The sequence below is a fragment of the Entelurus aequoreus genome, linkage group LG09, assembly GCF_033978785.1.
Source record: "Entelurus aequoreus isolate RoL-2023_Sb linkage group LG09, RoL_Eaeq_v1.1, whole genome shotgun sequence".
Classification (NCBI taxonomy): domain Eukaryota; kingdom Metazoa; phylum Chordata; class Actinopteri; order Syngnathiformes; family Syngnathidae; genus Entelurus; species Entelurus aequoreus.
The window spans coordinates 41381222-41406069 of record NC_084739.1 but is presented as its reverse complement, the minus strand read 5'-3'; the positions used below and the strand labels follow the sequence as shown (position 1 = coordinate 41406069).

Below are 24848 nucleotides of genomic sequence, written 5' to 3'. Positions count from 1 at the left end.
TTTAATATGCCACAAATTAATCCTGCATAAAAACACCTGCGTGTTTGTTATGCTAGCTCCTAGCTCCTATGCTAGCTCCTAGCTCCATAGAACACGCCAATACAATTCAAACACCTGATCAACACACACAATCACTCAGCCCAAAAGACCGTTCACCTAACCCAAGGTTCATAAAGCTTATATATTTTTAAAAAGTTACGTACATACGCAAAAAAAGTTGCGCACATACGGTCAAGCGATCAAATGTTTAGAAGCCAAAGCTGCATACTCACAGTAGCACGTCTGCGTCTTTGTCATCCAAATCAAAGTAATCCTGGTAAGAGTCTGTGTTGTCCCAGTTCTCTACAGGCGTCTGTGTACCGAAGTCAAAAGTCCTCCTGGTTAGAGTCTCTGTTATCCGAGTTCTTCCATCTTGACTGCATCTTTCGGGAATGTAAACAAAGAAGCGCCGGCTGTGTACTGTTGTTGCTGACTACGTTCGAAAAATACGTCCATTTCGCACCGACAACTTTCTTCTTTGCTTGCTCAGCTTCCTTCTCCATAATGCAATGAACATGATTGCAACAGATTCACGAACACAGATGTCCAGAATACTGTGGGATTATGAAATGAAAACAGAGCTTTTTCGTATTGGCTTCAATGTGGAAGGCATACCCGTGTTCGCCGGGCTACGTCACGCGCATACGTCATCCTCAGAGGCGTTTCGAACCGGAAGTTTAGCTGCAAATTTAAAATGTCACTTTATAAGTTAACCCGGCCGTATTGGCATGTGTTATAATGTTAAGATGTCATCATTGATATATAAACTATCAGACTGCGTGGTCGGTAGTAGTGGGTTTCAGTAGGCCTTTAAACGGGGATAGTAGATCCATTCTATGTGTAATACTTGATCATTTCGTGATATTACCATATTTTTGCTGAAAGGATTTAGTAGAGAACAACGACGTTAAAGATCGCAACTTATGGTATCTGATAAAAAAAAGCCTTGCCCCTACCGGAAGTAGCGTGACGTAGTCAATTGAAAGGCTCCTCACATTTTCTTATTGTTTTCAATGCAGCTAGAGCGATTCGGACCGAGAAAGCGACGATTACCCCATTAATTTGAGCGAGGATGAAAGATTTGTGGATGAGGAACGTTAGAGTGAAGGACTAGAATGCAGTGCAAGACATATCTTTTTTCGCTCTGACCGTAACTTAGGTACAAGCTGGCTCATTGGATTCCACACTCTCTCCTTTTTCTATTGTGGATCACGGATTTGTATTTTAAACCACCTCGGACACTATATCCTCTTGAAAATGAGAGTCGAGAACGCGAAATGGACATTCATAGTGACTTTTATCTCCACGACAATACATCGACAAAACACTTTAGCTACTGAGCTATGATAGCATCATGCTTAACTGCATATAGAAACAAAATAAATAAATCCCTGACTGGATAGACAGAAGATCAACAATACTATTAAACCAGGGACATGTAAATACACGGTTAATGCTTTCCAGCCTGGCGAAGGTTAACAATGCTGTTGCTAGCGACGCCATTGAAGCTAACTTAGCAACCGGACCTCACAGAGCTATGCTAAAAACATTAGCTATCCACCTACGCCAGCCAGCCCTCATCTGCTCATTAACACCCGTGCTCACCTGCGTTCCAGCGATCGACGGTGCGACGAAGGACTTCACCCGATCACAGATGCGGTCGGCGAGACGGAGGAAGTTAAGGTGAGTTCGGCGGCTAGCGCGTCTGCTATCCTCCTGGCTGTGTTGCTGTAGGCTGCCGCCAATACACCGATCCCACCTACAACTTTCTTCTTTGCAGTCTCCATTGTTCATTAAACAAATTGCAAAAGATTCACCAACACAGATGTCCAGATTACTGTGGAATTTTTAAATGAAAACAGAGCTTTTTTGCATTGTATTCAATGGGGTACCAATACTTCCGTATCAACTGATTCCGTCACGCGCATATGTCATTATATCTAGACGTTTTCAACCGGAAGAGTGGCGGAAAATTTAAAATTGCAATTTATAAGTTAACCCGGCCATATTGGCATGTGTTGCAATGTTAAGATTTCATCATTGATATATAAACTATCAGACTGCGTGGTTGGTAGTAGTGGGTTTCAGTAGGCCTTTAAGTACAATAAAACATCTCTGGAGAGGTCTGAAAATGACTGTGCACAAACGCTTTCCATCCAACCTGATGGAGCTAAAGAGGTGCTGCAAAGAAGAATGGGCGAAACTGCCCAAAGATAGGTGTGCCAAGCTTGTGGCATCGTATTCAAAAAGACTTGAGGCTGTAATTGCTGCCAGAGGTGCATCAACAAAGTATTGAGCAAAGGCTGTGAAAACGTTTTAACATTGTTACTATGGGGTATTGTGTGTGCTATTTTGAGGAAAAAAATTGATTTGATTTATTTCGTTTTGCAATATGGCTGTAACATAACATGTGTAAAAAATAAAGCGCTGTAAATACTTTCCCGAGGCACTATATCATACATAGAAGTACTGCATATCATATTTCTAGGTAAATTGTCCACGTCAGCCATTTTTTCTTGAACAGGTCTTCAAATGTATTATATGAGCCATTTTCTCCATTTTCCATACATTGTTGTTGTGTCCAGCCACCGATTCCTAATAGGAGTTTCGAGTTTATCCCAGTGTCTTGGGATGGTTTTTGTATAAGCAGTAAAAAGCACCTTAGCCATAGTCGTTGAATTGTTTTTTATTTTCATTTTCACAACACAGTATTACAGAGTTCCTCACTAAGAACTAGGGTTGCAAAGGGGTGGAAAGTTTCCGGTAAATTTATGGAAAGTTTCCGGAAATTTACCACGGGAAGTTAAGCTTGAGTTTGGAAATATTGAACGTTTTTTGATTATTCAAAGTTGGACACCGTCCATGGAAATTAATGGGAATATATGGGAATTAATGGGGAATTACAATAATTATATATTATTGAGCACTTGTCTATATGCTGCTGCATGTTGGTGGTATTTTTGACGTAGCTCTTTGCACAGTATTTGCAAATGTACACAGTCTTTCTGCTTACATTGGTTGGGGTGAAATGTCTCCACACATCAGATCAAATATATTTACCCCAGTAATATAATCAAAACTTACCTGACTGGATGAAGTCCTTGGGCTCAAATACTAGTGTGGCTTCAATAGCCGTGCTGTAGTGTGTAGCTTGCTGGGAATTATCTGTGCACGTGTTGGAAGAATGCACTGCACATGTGATGGAGTAATGCACTGTGCAGGGTTGAAATTCTACTGAATTTGCATTAATTTCATGCTGCAAGATCTAGCATGTTGCATTCAATGTTTATTCCCATTAATTCCTGCTAATTCCTGTTAATTCCTGTTAATTCCCATATATTCCCGTTAATTCCCAGGGAAAGTTTCCAACTTTGAATATTCCCGGAATTTTGCAAACCTACTAAGAACCCTTTTTTGAGACAAGCAAACTGTTAAGCGTTTGCGTCATAGCCAATGACGTAATTGTTAGCGCTGGATTTGACTACTGTCTTTTAAGCCGTGATTTGTTTTGGTTTTTTTTACTTAATTTTTTATTAATTTAACAGCGATTTGTCATAAAATTTAAAATCCCATATTTTCCCGCATTGATCTAGTAAATCTCTCATTCTGAAATGCAAATGTTGATGTATGCTTTAGAACATTTATACAGTTATTAAAGGTTTCATGAATGGATTTGAACTGTATATTATAGTTCAGCTCAATGACAACAATGTTTTGCAATTATCACAAATTGCAATGTGACCAGCAAATAAATTGTGCTTCGCTTTTGAATATGAAATTTTGTGTTTCCACCACGGCATTTTGACTGGTTTTAGAGGGTGTTGTGTCGCCATCATTTTGCATTTTCCTTTCGGATTTCACAAGTCTTTGTTAAATAGAAGTGACAGAACCTGATGCTGTCAGCATGCATAGGCAAAATGACTCTTTTCTCCACACATGGCTTAATCTCTGCTCCTTCATTCCCTTCTTACATCAGAGCATGTGCCCAGGAGCTGCATTTTCTTCACAAGAAAGTCTTCTGCCTTTCGTTCCCGCCGTGTCCACAAACACATACAGCTGAGAATGAGAACCTTTTTTTTCTTGTGCATGCCGCAATTGCTGGCAATATCTTGCCACACTCCATTGAGCCTTTAAGGATAGCACTCATATAATAAAAGACTATTCATTTCTTGAAAGCCACCAATTAAAACACATGAGCATGGGAGATGGATGGTTTGGATCAAAAATTCTGAAACCAAGTGAGTCAAAACAATTGAAATGAGCCTTTCATGTGTGTGCTTCCTTTTTACCGTTCCTTTAAAAAAAATCCAATTTACCAATTTGTATCCTGCTGTGTCTTCTCTCAGCATGTGTTTACAAGATTTGCAGCGGCACTAAACGAATACGCTATAGATACAGTACACAGTGAGTTTACAGGGGAGACAAAATGTACGTTTGCAATGTTTGCAATGCAAAAGCGTGACGAATTGAAAAATAATGAGGACAATCTTACTAATTTTCTTTGTTTCTGTCCACCTCTAGGTTGTTAGAGAACACCATGCTCAATGCAGAAGTGAAGGAAGGAGAAATTTTGCCTCCAACCATTCAGAAGTTGATGAAAGGATACAACAAGTACCTGAGGCCTTTTTTTGAGAGTAAGATAAAGGCAACAACATGTCGGTGTACAAATGGCTTGGGAAATTGTTCTTCCAAAGAAAAGATTGCTGAGATACTCAATTGGTTTATCCTATAATAATTAACAACTACTGTATTAAAGGGGAACTGCAATTGTTTGGGAATTTTGCCCATCATCCATAATCTTAATGTAAGACAAGAACACACGTTATTTCCTTTTCTGTGCATTCTACATAATGAAAAAAAATTGATCATAAGAGGCAGCTAACAATGATGTGGATATGATCTATTCCACCTACAAAAAAACCTTCAACCCTCTTTTATATACAGTTGTGGTCAAAAGTTTACATACACTTGTAAAGAACATAATGTCATGGCTGTCTTGAGTTTCCAATCATTTCTACAATTCTTATTTTTTTTTGTGATAGAGTGATTGGAGCACATACTTGTTGGTCACAAAAAAATTAATTTATGTTTTATCTGACATCACATGGACAAAGATAAGACCTTCTGGAGGAAAGTTACAATAAGTGGTCAGATGAGACAGAAATTGAGCTGTTTAGCCACAATACCCAGCAATATGTTTGGAGGAGAAAAGGTGAGGCGTTTAATTCCAGGATTACCTCCAAATTCTTCAGGACAACCTAAAATCATCAGCCCAGATGTTGGGTCTTGGGCACAGTTGGGTGTTCCAACAGGACAATGACACCAAACACACGTCAAAAGTGGTAAGGTAATGGCAAAATCAGGCTAGAATTAAGGTTTTAGAATGGCCTTCCCAAAGTCTTGACTTAAACGTGTGGACAATGCTGAAGAAACAAGTCCATGTCAGAAAACCAACACATTTAGCTGAACTGCACCAATTTTGTCAAGAGGAGTGGTCAAAAATTCAATCAGAAGTTTGTGGATGGCTACCAAAAGTGCCTTATTGCAGTAAAACTTGCCAAGGGACATGTAACCAAATATTAAAATTGCTGTATGTATTCTTCTGACCCAGCAGATTTGGTCACATTTTCAGTAGACCCATAATACATTTATAAAAGAACCAAACTTTATGAATGTTTTTTGTGACCAACAAGTATGTGCTCCAATCACTCTATCACAAAAAAATAAGAGTTATAGAAATTATTGGAAACTCAAGACAGCCATGACATTATGTTCTTTACAAGTGTATGTAAACTTTTGACCACGACTGTACATGCTGCAAGTATGTATGTAATGTATGGTCCACAAGCACAGTCATGATAACATTTAATACTTATACTTGGTCATGTTAAGCATTACCAACATGTATTTCCTGGGCGCATTGATTTCACTTACCCTTGCTATGCGCTAAAAGTTTCAAATAAAAACATAAAACAGTGATTTACAATGTCCGCTCTCACTGGGATCTCTACTGATGGGATGTTGTATCTTTCATCACCTATTCTTTCCTTGAACTGGTTAATTCAGAATATTATTCACACCTCAGATAAAATATGCTGTCTAGCGATTTTGGAATGGTCTTATAACGTTCCATTTAGTGAAAGCCAAGTTGACAGCCATATTGTGGATTTTCTAAGTTAAAAAACTTCTCAGCTTGGTGCCACAACCTCATTATACTATTTAGGTGAGATGCATCATTTATATTCTAAATGTAACTTTCCCTAATTCAAAGGCAATACAGCAGCAGTAGAAGTAACTCAAGCTCCTCCTTCTTCTTTATTTAATGGTGGGTTGCAACCAACGTTATTAGCAGTTCAAGGTAAAGTAACTAAAGTAGCTAGTAGCTGGCTACTCACTCGTGGTCAGCGAGAGAGTCTGAGCAAGGCCATGAGTCACGACTAACAATTTTGCTATAGCTTGTTTAAAATGCAGGTCACGGCATGTAAGTGGAACGTTTTTGGCGTTTTTTAAATAGGTCTTCAAGAGGGTTTCATAGGTTGAGTAGATGAATCTCATTGCTAGCTGCCTCGTATGAGCAGTTTTTTTTTATATTTAGAATGCACAGAAAAGGGAAAGACATGTTCTTGTCCCAAAAGGATTGTTGATTATGGGCAAAATTCCCCAAAATAGTACAGTTCCCCTTTAATAAGCCCAATTAAGTAATATGTTATCACTTTCCGTTGGAACCCCCAAAGTCAAACACAATCCATTGTTCCCTTTTTCTACAATTGTTCGGAATTAATGTGAGTTAATTAATCGCTTATGTAGAGCTCTGAGACATGACGTTACACATCCTGTTAAACACCACACAAAATCAAAACAAAAGTTATATTCGCAGTAAAAAATGTCACAGCAGAAAACAAATATGAAATGTAAATGTTATTTTAAATGGAGAAAGGGGGTAATAACAGCTGATTTATTAAAGATAGTAGGACTGAGGTACAGTGTTACCTCACTTACGAGAGATAGGAGCTGTCTCTCGGCTTTGTGTTATGCTTTAGGTCGTGGACATAACTTTGACTTAAGAACTTCCCCACCGTTAGCCCCTAAACATCCGGTCTTACTTTCTAGCTAGAGACTGACATAACGTTGTATTCTAACCATTGGAAAGGAGATAGTGAATGTTAAAGAGAGTACTGAGAAGAACAAGCGAATGATATTCATTAAATTAAAGAAATAATCAAAAACACGACCAACCGTGTGGCCAATTTGGTGAAGCAGTTTGAGCGCAACAATGCTTGTCGGCAGACTGCACAGTACTGAAGCAGTGGTCAGCTTTTGTGCCAGCAAGAATGTTAAAATAAAATATAAATTGCAGACATTTATTCATGAAAATATGGAAAAGCTTCTGATAGTGTGTTTGTAGGCGAAGCAGCTTGAAAAGCATACCTTTTAGAAGTCCACTCTCCTAAAGGGGTGTTCAGAAGGCGGTTTGGCTATTTGCCGTGCTTCGCCAAAGACTGTGTTAACACTGAACACAAAAACTTAATTTGTCACTCATCTACTGTACCATAAACCCTGAGAACCGTGGGAGACCCGACAAAATAATTATATGTGCCGTCCAGAGCTTTATTGAATCGAGCACCCAGACTTGAGTCCTGCAATCCCTGCATACTTAACCCGATAGTCCAACCAAACAAACATTGAGTCTCAAACTATTTTCTAAAGTGGCATGTGACACACGTACAATCATTGTTTTTAAACTCCCAGTTTTAGTTGATTTTTTGAGTCAATTTTGGTTGAACTGGATGACATTTTGCTTGGTCGACTTTGGAGGTTTCACTATTAGTCATCTGATTGATATCCTGATGATATTGTGTGCAGAAAAATATCGTAGTGTGTTTGACTCCATTCAGACTATGAAGCAGGTTGTTGATAACAGACACAGTGGATAGTGGCCTCCAAATCCTGGTTTGTTTGCTCTGCCTGGCCATTAGTCTGCGGGTGATACCCTGAGGACAAACAGACTAAGGCTCCCACTGCCTTGCAAAAACGCCTTCCAGATGGCAGATGTGAACTGGGGACCCCTGTCGGAGACCACGTCCGCAGGGATACCATGGAGCCGGAACACATGTTGAACTAGTAGGTCGGCAGTCTCTAAAGTGGATGGGAGCTTGGGTAGGGCTGTGAAGTGAGCCATTTTAGAAAAATGATTGACCATGGTTAAGTTAAAGTACCAATGATTGTCACACACACACTAGGTGTGGCGAAATGATTCTCTGCATTTGACCCAACATCCTTGATCATCCACTGGATAGACGGAAGAAGTCCTGTGAGACCAAGCCAATGTCAGACCATGGTTGAAAAGGGATGGGGGGAGGTCTTGGATGTCCAGCGGGAGCCTTGTGAGAGGGTTTTTTTGCGGGAAGAGACAGAACAAGCTCTGACAAACTCCTTAACATCTGCCCTAATGGAAGGCCACCAAAACATCTGTGCCAACAGACAAAATGTATGCCTAATACCTGCGTGACATGCCAGTCTGGAATTGTGGATCCAGAATAACGTATTGGAGTGGAGCTCGGGACCGACGAACGGCCGACCAACAGAACATTCAGCCAGAGCAGCTGAGTCCTTCAGCACCACCTCCACCTCTTGTTCCACATCCTACTGGAGGCCCCTGAAGATCTGAGATGGAAGAAAAATTGCTTCCGGGGGAGGGTTATCCTCCGCCACCGGGGAGTGTAACCTGGAAAGTGCATCAGGCTTGCCATACAAGAAACCTGGACGAAAAGTCAGAGTGTAACTGAACCTGGATTGCAGGGGTGCAATTTACCACTGGAGGAGTCGCGCTGAGAGAGGATGGCCCCCACACCGGAGTGCCCGATAATCCATACAGGGTCTCAGTGAGTCTTCCTGCTTCTCTACAAAGAAAAATTCTGCAGCTAATGGTGAGGAGAACGGACGCAAGATAATTAAAAATATATAGCTCAAAAGCCTCACGTTCTGGATTGGATATATTAAAAAGGCCAGATGTAGGGAGGGAGGCACCCAGAAGGTCGATGCGGGGGTAATGACGTGGCTTGTTCCTCGCTGAACACCTCACGCAAGTCATGGTACATAGGTGGAACAAAAAAGAGATCGACCTCCTCAGGAAATACATTAACAATCGGATGGAGACACAGACGTGCAAATCTAAGAGTGTGAATGGCAAAAAACACTCCATTTAGAAATATTACGTTTGTTCCAGTCAATATGTGGATTGTGCATGATGAGCCATATGAGACCAAACACTACAAGTGCCAATTGTGAGGGTATTACAAAAAAATTGGTGCTCCTCTATATGATTCCCTGACAACCGAAGGGTAAGAGAAGCAGTCTGAAATGCTCCTTTGGCCAGCAGACGCCCGTCTAGTGAGTGTACTACTTTGGTTATCTCAAGCGGCAACACAGGTATATTATTTGTATTCTGACCTACTCCTCTTCTAAAAAACAGTCATAGGGTCCAGAATCAATTAAAGTTTAAATGTCTAGTTTGTTGGTAGACGAGGACAGCATACCTGGGAGATACAGACGCTGGCAATGAGGACAGTGGAGGAAGAGCCAACATCAGCGTCACCCCGCTGGGAGCGTTAGACTATACCTGGTCACATGGCCCCTGAATCGCAGGTCGTACAGGACACCGGGTAATGTTGTGGCCGGATTGTCCACATTACAGGCAGAGGTGTAGTCGCAAATGCTGACTTCTTTCGACTGATGCAGCTCTTCCAAGCTGCATCGGTTCAAAGGCAATGAGCTCGTTGATGTCCTCGGGAATGTCAAGACACCATGTGGCTCCTTATGCAATCGTCCAAGCCCTGAGTAAAGGCATCCAACAAGGAAGCTGAATTCCAGTCACTCTTAGTGGCGAGGTTGCGAAACTGGATAGCATAGTCAGATACAGTCTGGTGGAGTCTTTTGAAAAGTACATTCCAAGGCTTTGGAAAATGCTGCGAATGAGTTGCAGAAAAGATAAGTGAAGGGATCAAGTGGGAAATTTAATTCTAAGTGTGACAAAAAAATAGTTACACTAGCGGGAGAAGCTAGTGACACGACAGAACTAGAAAAAAGAGAAAGACAAAATATATATATATATATATAAGGATAGAGTAACACAAATATCGGGAAGGCTGGGGTAACAAGTACGAGATAATCATTCATCCATCCATTTCCTACCGCTTGTCCCTTTCGGGGTCATGAGGGGTGCTGGATTCTATTTCAGCTGCATTCGGGTACACCCTGGACAAGTCACCATCTCACACAAAACAAAAAACAACAAGCTGGAATGACGGTGTGAAAGGAACGTGTTGGGGCACGAGTCAAAGATCCAACAGCCCAAGGTGAATCAGGTTGTCTTAAATGCTATCACGGTGATTGTGGACAGGTGTGCGCAGGTACCCCTCCCTCCCTTGGTCGTCATGGTAACGAAACAGAAAGAAAAATGATCAGAAAACAGGAAACAACTACTAGGAGAAACACAAAGAGGAAATGAAAAACATATACATATAACAGCATCTTGTGCAATACACATTTTTAGGTGTATGCTTCATTTTAAAGTAAGGAAACTTACTTAAATCTGGGTAAGATGCAAACTGTGTTTTACTAGAAAGCTACTGGGGCGGGGGAGTTGCAGAAGGGAAAATCTTACTTTATTTGATTAATGTAAACTTACTGACCTATTCTTGTTCCTTCTGTAATTAGTGGAGTCTGAATTGCACTGTATATTTAATAATAGATAATGAAGAAGGTCTTTCGGGCCTTAAAAAAATGGCATTGTTCAGCTGAACAGAGGACTCTAAAACATCCTATGAACTTTGGTACAATTGGGATTGTTCTGACTTAATACAAGTTGTTTTTTGCTATTTCCTGTTTTAGCTGCCAGGAATTTTCAAAGATGGCAGAGCTTTATTTTGTGTCCACACTATCAGACTTGACTACACAACATCCTAACCCATTACCGCAGAGAAACAGAGGGCACCATAGACGCCCGCTCTCTTTTTGAAATGTTAGAAGCGATACAGTAAGTAGTCATTTTTAATTGTGATAGAGGGAAAACAACTGTAATTCCTGAAGGATTTCACAACGAATGATAGTTAATAATTGTACCAAAATGTAAGGTCATTGGTACATATGAGGATAAGGTTTTGGATGACCCATTATATTGTATCATTCAGTGACATTAAAATAAATATGCAATTAATATATGAGACACATGCAAAAGAAAACTGTTTATTATTTTTTTTCTAGATGGTCCTGTTACCGTTGGTATGAGCTTGGACATTGCCAGCATTGATACCATTTCAGAGATCAACATGGTAAGACAATATTTGTTCATTAATCTATGCAAAAACAATGCTTGTTTTTTATTTTTTTAGGACTACTTTCAATATCTGGCAGTTAGTTTGCATAACTGCATGCTTTAAGTGTTATATAACTGACCAAGTGAAATAACAAATACAATCTTACATTTTTACAGAATAAGGCACCCAGAATGAACATGGATAAAGTGTTGTGGATTTCAATTAAAAGAAAACATTACAAGTATATCTTGTTTGGAAAAGTTTTCTAAAAAGTTTGAAGCGTTTTTGGTCCCTATTTTTGCTTCGGTTGTGAGAAATTGCCTCTATAGTACTCCTGCACACACTTCACCATTTAATACCCTCCTAACAATGAAGTATCACATACAAATCAACAGCAGTAGAATAGAGCAATAACAATACAGTAGCATTAAACACAAGGCTACTTCAGTATAAAATAAATTAATAGGTAAGAAAGTACCCACTTTGCTTTGTATCCAAGCCTGATCTTCGCGTAACTGCTGTGACGCTGTCCCTCGGATTACCGTAACAACACTTACAGTCACTGAATATCTGGCTGTAGGAATGGGCTAAAACACGCAGTACTTTTCTATGCACTAAATTAGTCCTCAAATAATTTGGCGCAAAATGATACAGAAACAACTTCATCTGATCGTGTTTGACTTTGGGAAAATCAAGTTAACACACCAAGATTATGCGATTGGAAACCAGTTCTTCACTACAATACCCACAAGCGAAGAAGAACAAGCCGGTAGGCAGTTTAGAACTGATAACACCAGGGGTCCCCAAACTGTTTGACTCGGAGAGCCACATTGGGTTAAAATAATTTGGCTGCTGGCCAGGCTTTGTATATATATATATATATATATATATATATATATATATATATATATATATATATATATATATATATATATATATATATATATATATATATATAATTATATATATATATATATATATATATATATATATATATATATATATATAATTATATATATATATATATATAATTATATATATATATATATATATATATATATATATATATATATATATATATATATATATATATATATATATATATATATATATATAATTATTTATTTATTATTTATTTAATTTAAAAAAAAAATGTTGTCTTCTTTTTTTTCTTTCTGTTCTCTCCTGTTCCGGTTCGGCTGCGCCAAACTCTAAATATTTCCATTTGATAAAGTCAATTACAAATAAGGAAACACGAGAAGTATCCCACACTTCTCTTTTGTAAAGTTAATTTGTACAGCATAGAGCAGATTGGAGTGTCTGCATCAACAATATGATTTGCCTGAGCGGCTGGACAGAAAAAAAGAAAAATACTTGGAACGTGCTGCAGGCCAGATTGTGGATGCTGGCGGGCCGAATCCGGCTCACAGTGTCTAGTTTGGGGACCCCTAACTAGTTTACACCAAAAACTACAAAGTAAATACTCAGAAGCAGAAATAAATCTATAGTTTTAAATATATGTTGCAAAAACCTACCCGTTTAGTAAGTGTCAGGATATTCTGAAAGAAGACACTTTAGATACGTGACATGACGCTAGCACATCCCGGCCGGAGAAGAAAAAAACTCTTAACAGGCAAATTTTGACACTAACACATGTTTGTATACAAAATGAAATTAATACAGAGTTAAAAAAATACATGTATGTTTTGTCAGTCAGTAGACAACAATAATAATAGCAATAGCAGTCCTTAAAGGCATTTGTGATAAAGGACTATATAATTAAACTTTAATTGATAGATTACATGAGTTTAAAACAGCATCGAGCTCATTCATTCAGATCATCCACAATATAATTATTCATACTTTATTTAGTGATGCAAGAATTAAACGTCCATGTACAACAATTCAGACAATGTCATTGACATGTAATTCAGCAATTAAAACACTGCATAGTTTGCATTAAAATTAAATATTCCAAGCAGTTCACCAAAAATAGCGATCTTTTTCTATGTCTGTGTTGATCATAAGAACCACAGGTGTCATTGAAACACATTAAAACACTACCAACAACACGATAGCAGTGGAAAGCTGTACTGTAGGTATCTGTTGAATCCGGAGCTTGAGAGCTCCTATAGCACCCTAGTGGACGAAAGGCACATAGCGTTTGGCAAACAGTTGTGTTAGAGATAGATTATGAAAACTGGGACTTCACGTGTGGGGGTAAAAATTGAAGAAACTGAATTATTTAAAAATTAAGACAAATTTAGTACTGACAGACGAACAGGAAGAGCTTTTTACCTCAAGAAATAGAGCAATAGTCCTCCTCCAATAATCACCTCTTGATTGCTGCCAATCCATTGCCGAGCTCATCAGAAGCCATGAAATGATGACATATCACCCCAGAATGTAAACTAATTATCCAGACAATTGCTATCACTCACTCGCAAATAGCAGTCATGCACAGTAAACTGATGAGCAATGAAGACTACTAACTACAATTAAGATGCATGTTACAATAAAATAATAATGTGTAACTAGAACATTTTGATGGGCCTGCTATCTGTGCCCTGGACCTCTGGTCGGGGGTTGCCGGAAGCCGCCGTAGTTATTAGATGGTGCAGAGTGTCTGAATCCGTGAGTTTTAGGTGTATCTGCACAATACGAGCCACAGAGCTAGTCTAAAACAGTAGCATGTTTACATAAAAATGCTAACATTTAGCATGCGTGCTAACGATAGCATGATAACAGGCAGCATGTTTCATATACCAAGTTTTACGATGCAAAAGGTGTATGGCTGCGGAAATAGAAAACCTTCAAAGTTTCTCATTGTCATCCCATTGAGTTGAGTTTTTTCTTGCCCTGATGTGGGATCTGAGCCGATGTCGTTGTGGCTTGTGCAGCCCTTTGAGACACTCGTGATTTAGGGCTATATAAGTAAACATTGATTGATTGACATACAACAACTGTACATCTCAGTAATCATTATCAGCTGAAATGTTAAAGTTAACACAAGGGATTTTATTATTTGAGTTTCGGAATCAATTCCTAGCTATGTTCAGGGAATTGGTACCATATTGATTCAAATGTGAAGTGTACTCACCTCTACTTGCCACACTGATATACAAACACAGAGTAGCACACAGCAAGCTGTGCTGTCTGACATGGAAGCTAAGTTGCTGACTTAAGGTAATGTTCTGGATCCAATTGCTTTAGGCACACAGGGGCTCAGGGACCTGACACCATCAATATCCAGCAATAGAAAACAGCTCAAAAAGTACACAGGAAAGTCATGGTTTGTGAAAATATTGCTTGTCGGTCAGCATATTTGGACATGCCTAGCAAAGAAGTCCATTAGCATTGTTATAACCTTTGGGCCACAATCTTTCAGGACTACACAGCCACCATATTCCTCCGGCAGCGCTGGACAGATGAGCGTTTGGTTTTTGAAGGCAACAAGAGTCTGAGCCTCGACGGACGGCTCGTGGAGCTCCTCTGGGTCCCCGACACCTTCATTGTGGACTCCAAGAAGTCTTTTCTTCATGACATCACCGTGGAAAATAGACTGATCCGCATCTTCCCAAATGGAACCGTCCTTTACGCACTGAGGTCAGATTACAAACATAATTGTTGGTTTATCGGGTTGTTGGCTGTTTTTTGTTCTGGTACAATAGAAATGCAGGCTGGGGAATGGAGAATAATTTGGCTAAGGGTGATGAAGAAGCGTGGGTAGAAGCTGAGACAGAATTGCAGATCAGGGAATTTTGTCAATGCTGCTATCAATGGGCTGTAGGAGAGGAGCAGCATGTGATCTTTCAACACAAAGAGCTTGGTGCTGTGTATATTGCTTTGTGAGCACAAGCCTAAATCCTGCACTCATTCAGCGCATGGATTAGATTTTGGGTTAGGTAGACTGACCAAAATTGAGTTTGTTGATGCTCAGGTGAGTGACGACTGTGATTATGCTGTTTTTTTATACAGTATATGGTATGCTTTACTATCCTTTAATCTTATCAGTGGGTTATGTAGGAGCCACTGTTCAATCTTGAAATATGTTGACTCACCATGTGAGTTAATATACTGCACTGCCCTCAATGATTGTCACAGCAATATCGAGTAAAAGAAGGAACATTTCACATGGGAGACATCCTCACTGCTGTAAATGGCAGCTATGCAATCAACCGAGGGGGAAGACATTTATGTGGACAAAATTGAGTTGGGTATGCCCACTTAGTTCCGTCGAGTTTTACAGATGCTGAAAGGAGGACATATCTGTTCTACCCAATTCTGTTTTGGTCCATCTTCCTAACTTTCTTCCTGATGTGGTACCACTGTTTTTTATGTGTTCCTCTTTCGTTCGCTGGAAACACAAGAAAGAAGCACCTCCTCCCGACTCCTACTGAATTCTGATTGGGCCGAGTGTGCGGATGTCAGGCACATGGCTAATTTCAACGCATTTTGATAAGAAGCGTGGCCTGGGCGTGCCTGGCCGAACAAACATCTGCGATCCATTCCACGTTGTTTGGGATGTAACAAACAATTTTGCTGGGTTTAGTGCGTGTGCATACTTTAATACATCTAAATGTTTTCTGCATTTGAACGCACGACAATTTTTTGTAGGAAATCCACGCAACACTTAATACATGAGGCCCATGGTCATTTTCTGCCGCACAAACCGCGCCCAACTCTTGCGCCAATAGACACACTCATTACACTCAGCCACCGATGCATTTATGGCCACACCAAAAGTTGGTCGCAGGTGTGCCGCTGTTTTTTCTAGCAAGCATATAGCTAACAGTGCAGCAGAATTAAGACAGCTAAATGCTTATAACTCTTATTATGTTGAAACAAACAAACTGTACACTCACACTCCCCAATCAGATGTGTGCTTATTCTATTGTCATTTATTAAGAATGTTGATTTATGGATATTCATCATAAAAGGCTAATACTAGATTACAGAAATGCTAATACAAAACTGTAATGATTTTACAGACATAAAGTTACAGGAATGCACACTTTATCCCCTGCATGTGCTACAGCAGGGGTGTCCAAACTTTTTCCACTGAGGGCCGCAAACGGAAAAATTAAAGCATGTGGGGGCCATTTTGATATTTTTCATTTTCAAACCATAACAAAATATATGGATTTTTTATTTTACCTTTAGGGGTCCCGGGGACCATAAAGGGGCTCAGTTATTAAAATGTTAAAAATAAGTCTAATTTGTATTATTATTTTTTATTTAACGCTTACACTAAATATCTATATCAACTTATAAAAAAAAAAAGGTTTAATGGCTTTTCTGTTAAAAACAACTTTGTTTTTTATAGTAAAACTGAAATATGCAGTATTTAGTAATTAGAGCCCTAAAATATCAATAATGCAGGACACCATTGATTTTAATTATTTAATATTTTTGAGTTATCACAGTGAAAAGATAAATAAAATACCACTAAATATATTTGGGATCCAAAAGGTGCCCCACTCATAAAGTGATACATTTTTATTAGTTTTTTTTTTTTTCACTTTCAACACTTAAGTTACGAGATCAACTTCAGTTATATCTGTCGATTTTACGTTTTAACTATTATTTTGTTTGTTTTATGCTCTTTTGTCAAAGAAAACTTTGTTTTTATATGGCAACTACACAATATATGCAATATTTACCACATAAAACGTTTTAAAGTGAAATATTTGAACTAATTGGAGCTTTGAAAATAATTAATTATAACATGGATTTTTTGTCTTTTTTTTTTTGAGCAGTGGCAAAAAAATAAAAATAAAGAAAGACAAAAGAAAAAAAAACAGCCTGCATGGCAACTTTGTGTCAACATTGAAACTTTTTCTCGTTAGATTTCACCTCATTCCACTTTTTTTTATGTTCATTTTTATTTTTTGCAATAGCATTTCCAGAATGTGTGGCGGGCCGGTAAACAATTAGCTGCGGGCCGCAAATGGCCCGCGGGCCGCAAATGGCCCCCGGGCCGCGCTTTGGACACCCCTGTGCTGCAGCATATATCTTATTGTGCAACATGTGAATGTTTTAAGGGGAACTAAATGTGATCGCTGAAATTATTTCCAAAGTAGGACACCCACCCAGACATACAAAACCCAAAACCAGTGAAGTAGGCACGTTGCGTAAATCGTAAATAAAAACAGAATACAATGATTTGCAAATCCTTTTCAACCTATATTCAATTAAATAGACTGCTAAGACAAGATATTTAACGTTCGAGCTGGAAAACGTTATTATTTATTAGCTCATTTGGAATTTGATGCCTGAAAAAAGACTGAGAAAGTTGAGAAATGCTCATCAAACACTTATTTGGAACATCCAACAGCTGAATGGGCTAATTGGGAACAGGTGAGTGCCATGATTGGGTATAAAAGCAGCTTCCATGAAACGCTCAGTCATTCTCAAACAAGGATGGGGTGAGGGTGACTACTTTGTGAAAACATCTGTGATGGTATGGGAGTGTATCAGTGCCCAAGGCATGGGTAACTTACACATCTGTAAAGGCACCATTAATGCTGAAAGGTACATACAGCTTTTGGAGCAACATATGCTACCATCCAAGCAACGTCTTATTTCAGCAAGACAATGCCAAGCCACATTATTCACGTGTTACAACAGTGTGGCTTGGTAGTAAAAGAGTGCGGGTACTAGACTGGCCTGCCTGTAGTCCAGATCTGTCTCTCATTGAAAATGTGTGGCGCATTATGAAGCCTAAAATACCACAATGGAGACCCCGGACTGTTGAACAACTTAAGCTGTACATCAAGCAACAATGGGAAATAATTCCACTTCAAAAATTGGTCTCCTCGGTTCCCAAACGTTTACTGAGTGTTGTTCAAAGGAAAGGCCATGTAACACAGTGGTAAAAATGCCCCTGTGCCAACTTTTTTGCAATGTGTTGCTGCCATTAAATTTTAAGTAAATGATTATTTCACAAAAAAAATATATGTTTCTCAGTTCGAACAATAAATATCTTGTCTTTGAAGTATATTCAATTGAATATTGCAAATCATTGGATTCTGTTTTTATTTACGATTTACACAACACAACTTCACTGGTTTTGGGTTTTGTATAATACTAGTACATTACTCATGAAAAACAGAAAAAGACAACCTTAACAGTTTGAGCACACAGGACGAGAAGAAGGACGAAAGCCACACTCAGTGACCTCTCCAGCAGTTAATTTATAAATTAACACAACTGCGGCTTTTAAACTCGATAGCCCGAAAATGTTGATACACACACTTACTTAAATCAATTGACCGAGTTGTATTTTATTTTATTTTAATTTACAGACACACTATACTTTCGTTGGCAAAATAAACTTTAAACAATGTTCTGGCTTTTTAAGAGCCAAGTTATTATTTGAATCTTATGCTATTCTTATTCTTTTTAAATGTAAACGGGGGTTGAACGCTTCAATTTTGGTTTGTAAAACGCCTTGCGGGTTCACTTTCTGTCCCGCTGTGTATGGCACTCCATGTTTACCTGTCTCATGGAGCACAGCCATAGGTTCAATGTGTACAGTTGAAGAGCTTTGTTGCTCAGACAGCAAATATTTGAATATAAGTTTTGAATGAGGAATGACGTTTGTACTTGGTAAGACGTTAATGTGTCTAAAATTCATGTTAGCATTTAGGCTGGACAGCGATTGGCACGCCAGCTTGCTTCTCCAGAAAAGAGCAACAGCATCAGTCCAAGTATCAAAATGCGGTTCAATCATGGTTTTACGATATTTGTAATTTAAAATGTTAATACTAACCGTCAGGAATTTTACCACTGTTTATCAATAATATCAGTAATGGTTAAATCCCAAATTGGCAGAAAACCCATGCAAGCACAGTGAGAGAGAGCATGCAAGTCTGCAAAGCAAACATACTAACAACTACACACCGAGCTTGTATATTTCATTTTGTGAAATGTTTTCCAAACCATCCATTTTCTATACCTGAGTGTGGGGGTGAAGAGGTTCTACCATGGGTAATGTAAAAAGAGTGAGCTGAGGAATGAAGTGTTGACACGTTGGTAAATGTTTCAGTGCTTTGCCTAAGGGAATACATGAGAAAGCACTGAGATAAATGTACGGGAGAGTGATTCAGAGGAGGGATTTCATTAAGAAATATGTCTAGGGCATTCATTCACAATAACACATTTGTGATAAAATCAAGATCAGTAAAGCGAGAGATCATTTGGGGACATCGGAGGGGACAGACAGGGGTGCTGATCAGAATCCGGGGCCACATGAACAAATATATCAAAACTGTGCTCCATCACTGACTGTGTTACCTGTCTAATACATACTGTATGACATACTTACCACCTCCAAATGTCCTATACAATCTTATCATTGGCTGTACAAAAAAGAATGTCAACCATCTGGTTCTGGCAGAGTATATAACAGAAGTAAGACAAATTAATCTTTCTTCTCCAGTGCTTCAGTTGGTAATGAAGACATGCCTGGTTATTGTTTGATCTTGCTGTAGATAATTGACTTTTCTCAGAGAGTAAGGGATAGTACGAACTTCAAAAGGTTAATTGATCAGTATGTTATTTTATAATCAATATGTTGGATATACAACAGGCTTTTACAAAACTTGGAATTTCTATTTTTGTGAAGAATTGCAGGCCTCAAATTTTAACTTTTTAAGGTCAAGGCAAGTGTTGCCTTAAAGGAGGGCTCATATGTTAGGGCACCAAGGAAAACATTATTCTCTTTCAAGGCAGAGGCTCCAAAGTATGAGGGGCCGTCAGGGACATTATTCAGAATTACCTCTTACATACACTACTGAAATGCTCTCACATAAACAACTGAAATATTTTTCTTTTATACACACTACTGAAACACTCTTATAAACACTACTGAAATGCTCTTACATACACTACTGAAATGCTCTCACATAAACAACTGAAATCTTTTTCTCTCACACACCCTACTGAAACACTCTTATAAACACTACTGAAATGCTCTTACATATACTACTGAAACACTTGTATAAACACTACTGAAACACCCTTATAAACACTACTGAAATACTCTTACATACACTACTGACACACTCTTACATACACTACTGAAACACTCTTATAAACACTACTGAAACACTCTTATAAACACTACTGAAATACTCTTACATACACTACTGAAACACTCTTATAAACACTACTGAAACACTCTTACATACACTACTGAAACACTCTTACATACACTACTGAAACACTCTTACATACACTACTGAAACACTCTTACATACACTACTGAAACACTCTTATAAACACTACTGAAATACTCTTACATACACTACTGAAACACTCTTATAAACACTACTGAAACACTCTCATAAACACTACTAAAACACTCTTATAAACACTACTGGAACACTCTTACATACACTACTGGAACACTCTTATAAACACTACAGAAATGTTTTTGTCTCACGCACACACACACACACACACCTGGAATTATTTTTCACTAGTATGTATAAACGCATTTCACCTGTGTGTGTGTGTGTGTGTGCTTCTTACACGTGTGTGTAAGGGACAACAATTTCAGTAGTATGTGTGCAAAGATTTCAGTTATGTGTATGAGCGCATCTTACCATTGTGTATACAAGCATTTTACCACTATGTGTAAGAGCATCTTACTAGTGTGTGTGAGCGATGTTGCATTCCGGTTCCGGTATAATCCCCGCCCCTTTTCAGACAAGTTTATTTTTATTTTTTTTAAAGCCAAGTTGTGGACAAAATGTCTGCCGACAAGCAGCTTAACCGAGGCGGGAGCTCCACTTCATAATTTGAGGGCTTCAGCGGAGAATATAATAACACTTTCAATGCAACAAGGGTCGGGCTGCCGCCATGGGTCTCCCCCGCAGGACGCGGCACCTGAGCGGCCACACAGCGGTGCCTTTCTCCTCCCGACAGCCGCAGCCTGGAGCACTCGTTCCATTGCGAGTTTGCACCGCACACATGCAATGTTTCAGTTCATGGACATCGGGGCAAAAGGAGGAAAAGGTAATTAGACATTATTTATTTCTAAATGATTGTTGAATCACACGAAATGTAAGACAACATGGCATTGTAGTGAGCTACAATGGTAACATGTCGAAATGTGAGTCACGTCGTGTCAGTAGCTAATCATATACTAATGATAATGGATTGCATTTATTTAGCGCTTATCATCGACTAGATAAGGGGTCCCCAAACTACGGCCCGCGGGCCGGTTACGGCCCTCCAACGTCCAACATCCGGCCCGCTGGGAAAAACAATTTTTTTGTATTATTTTCAATCTGTCTTTTCTAATCTAATCCATTTTTTGGTTTTCCCTAGCCGCTCAGGCAAATCATATTGTCTACAAATGCATTTCCCTGTATGACTTATATTGTCTTAGCTGTTTTCATGTGATCTGATTGTTACATTCTTATTTCAGAGTCACCACACAGCTGCATGACCATTTCAACAAGGACGGAATAAACAACCTCTGGATTCATGGAACTTCTTTGCACACAAATATATTAATAGTAATATTCAATAAATTTCACATAGAAACATTGTGAATATTATTTTCAACAGTGTGTTGAAAACAACCTTTTTTGGCTCAGAAAGGTTCCTTATGTCTCATTATTCATATCCTTTCAATACTTGTCGGTGTGTAATTCCAGACATAGATGTAAACATTAATGAGACAACAATGAACATTTTTCAACAAGTGAACCCACTTGAAAATGATGGCAACTATGGAATAGACATTTTCACTTCAATTCTGCACTTTATTCAGTGGACAACATGGGAATAATAAGGTTTGTTAAAATGTTTTCTTCACTTGTGCAGTGTATTCTGCAAATTAACATTTTGTTTAAACATTTTGTAAAAAAGAAATAAATAAGGAACCTGTTATACAGACCTGTATGAAGTTGCCCACTTTATTATTGCAAATATCAGAATAACACCGCAATACGTTTGTGCTGTGAACATTTATGTTTCTACGGTTGATGTTTTTAAGTTATTTTATGTTCTGACTAGTAATGTCATCCAGCCCCCACCACCACACACACTTTGTCAAAATCTCCCCAAACTTGTCCCAAACGCTTGTGATACACAATTTTTGTGTCTTATGATTATTGTATTTAGGTTAGGGGCTACGTGTAAATATTAACACATTAACTTAAACTATAATTTTAGACAAACAATATCTATTGTCTGACTACAAGAAGCATTGAAAAATATATAAATAATAAGGCATAGGGAACCTTTTTTGAGAAAAAAAAAAAAAAGATATTTAATATGTTTATGAGAAATGTATTGAATATTCCAATTAATATATTTGTGTGCAGAGAAGTTCCATGAATCCAGAGGTTGTTTATTCTGTCCTTGTTGAAATGGTCATGCAGCTGTGTGGTGACTCTGAAATAAGAATGTAACAATCAGATCACATGAAAACAGCTAAGACAATATACGTCATACAGGGAAATGCATTTGTAGACAATATGATTTGCCTGAGCGGCTAGGGAACACCAACAAATGGATTAGATTAGAAAAGACAGATTGAAAATAATAATACAAATTTATTTTTTTCCCAGCGGGCCGGATGTTGGACTTTGGAGGGCCGTAACCGGCCCGCGGGCCGTAGTTTGGGGACCCCTTATCTCGTCGATGATAAGCGCTCAATAAATGCAATCCATTATCATTAGTATATGATTAGCTACTGACGTAACACGACGTGACTCACATTTCGACATGTTACCATTGTAGCTCACTACAATGCCATGTTGTCTTACATTTCGTGTGATTCAGCAAATCATTTAGAAATAAATAATGTCTAATTACCTTTTCCTCCTTTTGCCCCGATGTCCATGAACTGAAACGTTGCATGTGTGCGGTGCAAACTCGCAATGGAACGAGTGCTCCAGGCTGCGGCTGTCGGGAGGAGAAAGGCACCGCAGGTGACGAGTCCTGCGGGGGAGACCCATGGCGGCAGTCCGACCATTGTTGCATTGAAAGTGTTATTATATTCTCCGCTGAAGCCCTCAAATTATGAAGTGGAGCTCCCGCCTCGGTTAAGCTGCTTGTCGGCAGACATTTTGTCCACAACTTGGCTTTAAAAAAAATAAAAATAAACTTGTCTGAAAAGGGGCGGGGATTATACCGGAACCGGAATGCAACATCGCTCACACACTCTAGTAAGATGCTCTTACACATAGTGGTAAAATGCTCGTATACACAATGGTAAGATGCGCTCATACACATAACTGAAATCTTTGCACACATACTACTGAAATTGCTGTCCCTTACACACACGTGTAAAAAGCACACACACACACAGGTGAAATGCGTTTATACATACTAGTGAAAAATAATTCCAGGTGTGTGTGTGTGCGTGAGACAAAAACATTTCAGTAGTGTTTATAAGAGTGTTCCAGTAGTGTATGTAAGAATGTTTCAGTAGTGTTTATAAGAGTGTTTCAGTAGTGTTTATAAGAGTGTTTCAGTAGTGTTTATAAAAGTGTTTCAGTAGTGTGTGTAAGAGTATTTCAGTAGTGTTTATAAGAGTGTTTCAGTAGTGTATGTAAGAGTATTTCAGTAGTGTTTATAAGAGTGTTTCAGTAGTGTATGTAAGAGTGTTTCAGTAGTGTATGTAAGAGTATTTCAGTAGTGTTTATAAGAGTGTTTCAGTAGTGTATGTAAGAGTGTTTCAGTAGTGTATGTAAGAGTATTTCAGTAGTGTTTATAAGAGTGTTTCAGTAGTGTTTATAAGAGTGTTTCAGTAGTGTATGTGAGAGTATTTCAGTAGTGTTTATAAGAGTGTTTCAGTAGTGTTTATAAGAGTGTTTCAGTAGTGTATGTAAGAGTATTTCAGTAGTGTTTATAAGAGTGTTTCAGTAGTGTTTATAAGAGTGTTTCAGTAGTATATGTAAGAGCATTTCAGTAGTGTTTTTAAGAGTGTTTCAGTAGGGTGTGTGAGAGAAAAAGATTTCAGTTGTTTATGTGAGAGCATTTCAGTAGTGTATGTAAGAGCATTTCAGTAGTGTTTATAAGAGTGTTTCAGTAGTGTGTATAAAAGAAAAATATTTCAGTTGTTTATGTGAGAGCATTTCAGTAATGTATGTAAGAGGTAATTCTGAATAATGTCCCTAACGGCCCCTCATACCAAAGCATGCATGCATACATTATATATATATATATATATATATCTATATATATATATATATATATATATATATATATATATATATATATATATATATATATATATATATATATAGATATATATATATATATATATACATATATATATATATATATATATATATATATATATATATATATATATATCTATATATATATATACATATATATATATATAGATATATATATATATATATATATATATATATATATATATATATATATATATATATATATATATATATATATATATATATATATATATATATTTGTATATATATATATATATATATATATATA

The 24848-nt window shown here is 38.1% G+C and overlaps 1 protein-coding gene across 1 annotated transcript in view; it reads left to right on the top strand.

The window, feature by feature from the left end:
• Positions 1-24848, top strand: part of LOC133657440 (gamma-aminobutyric acid receptor subunit pi) — a 147391-nt gene that overhangs the window by 87571 nt on the left and 34972 nt on the right. The window contains exons 3-5 of the mRNA XM_062058770.1: positions 4561-4673; positions 11302-11369; positions 14743-14960. Of these exons, the coding sequence (XP_061914754.1) occupies positions 4561-4673; positions 11302-11369; positions 14743-14960 (399 nt within the window). The remainder of the gene's footprint in view (positions 1-4560; positions 4674-11301; positions 11370-14742; positions 14961-24848) is intronic.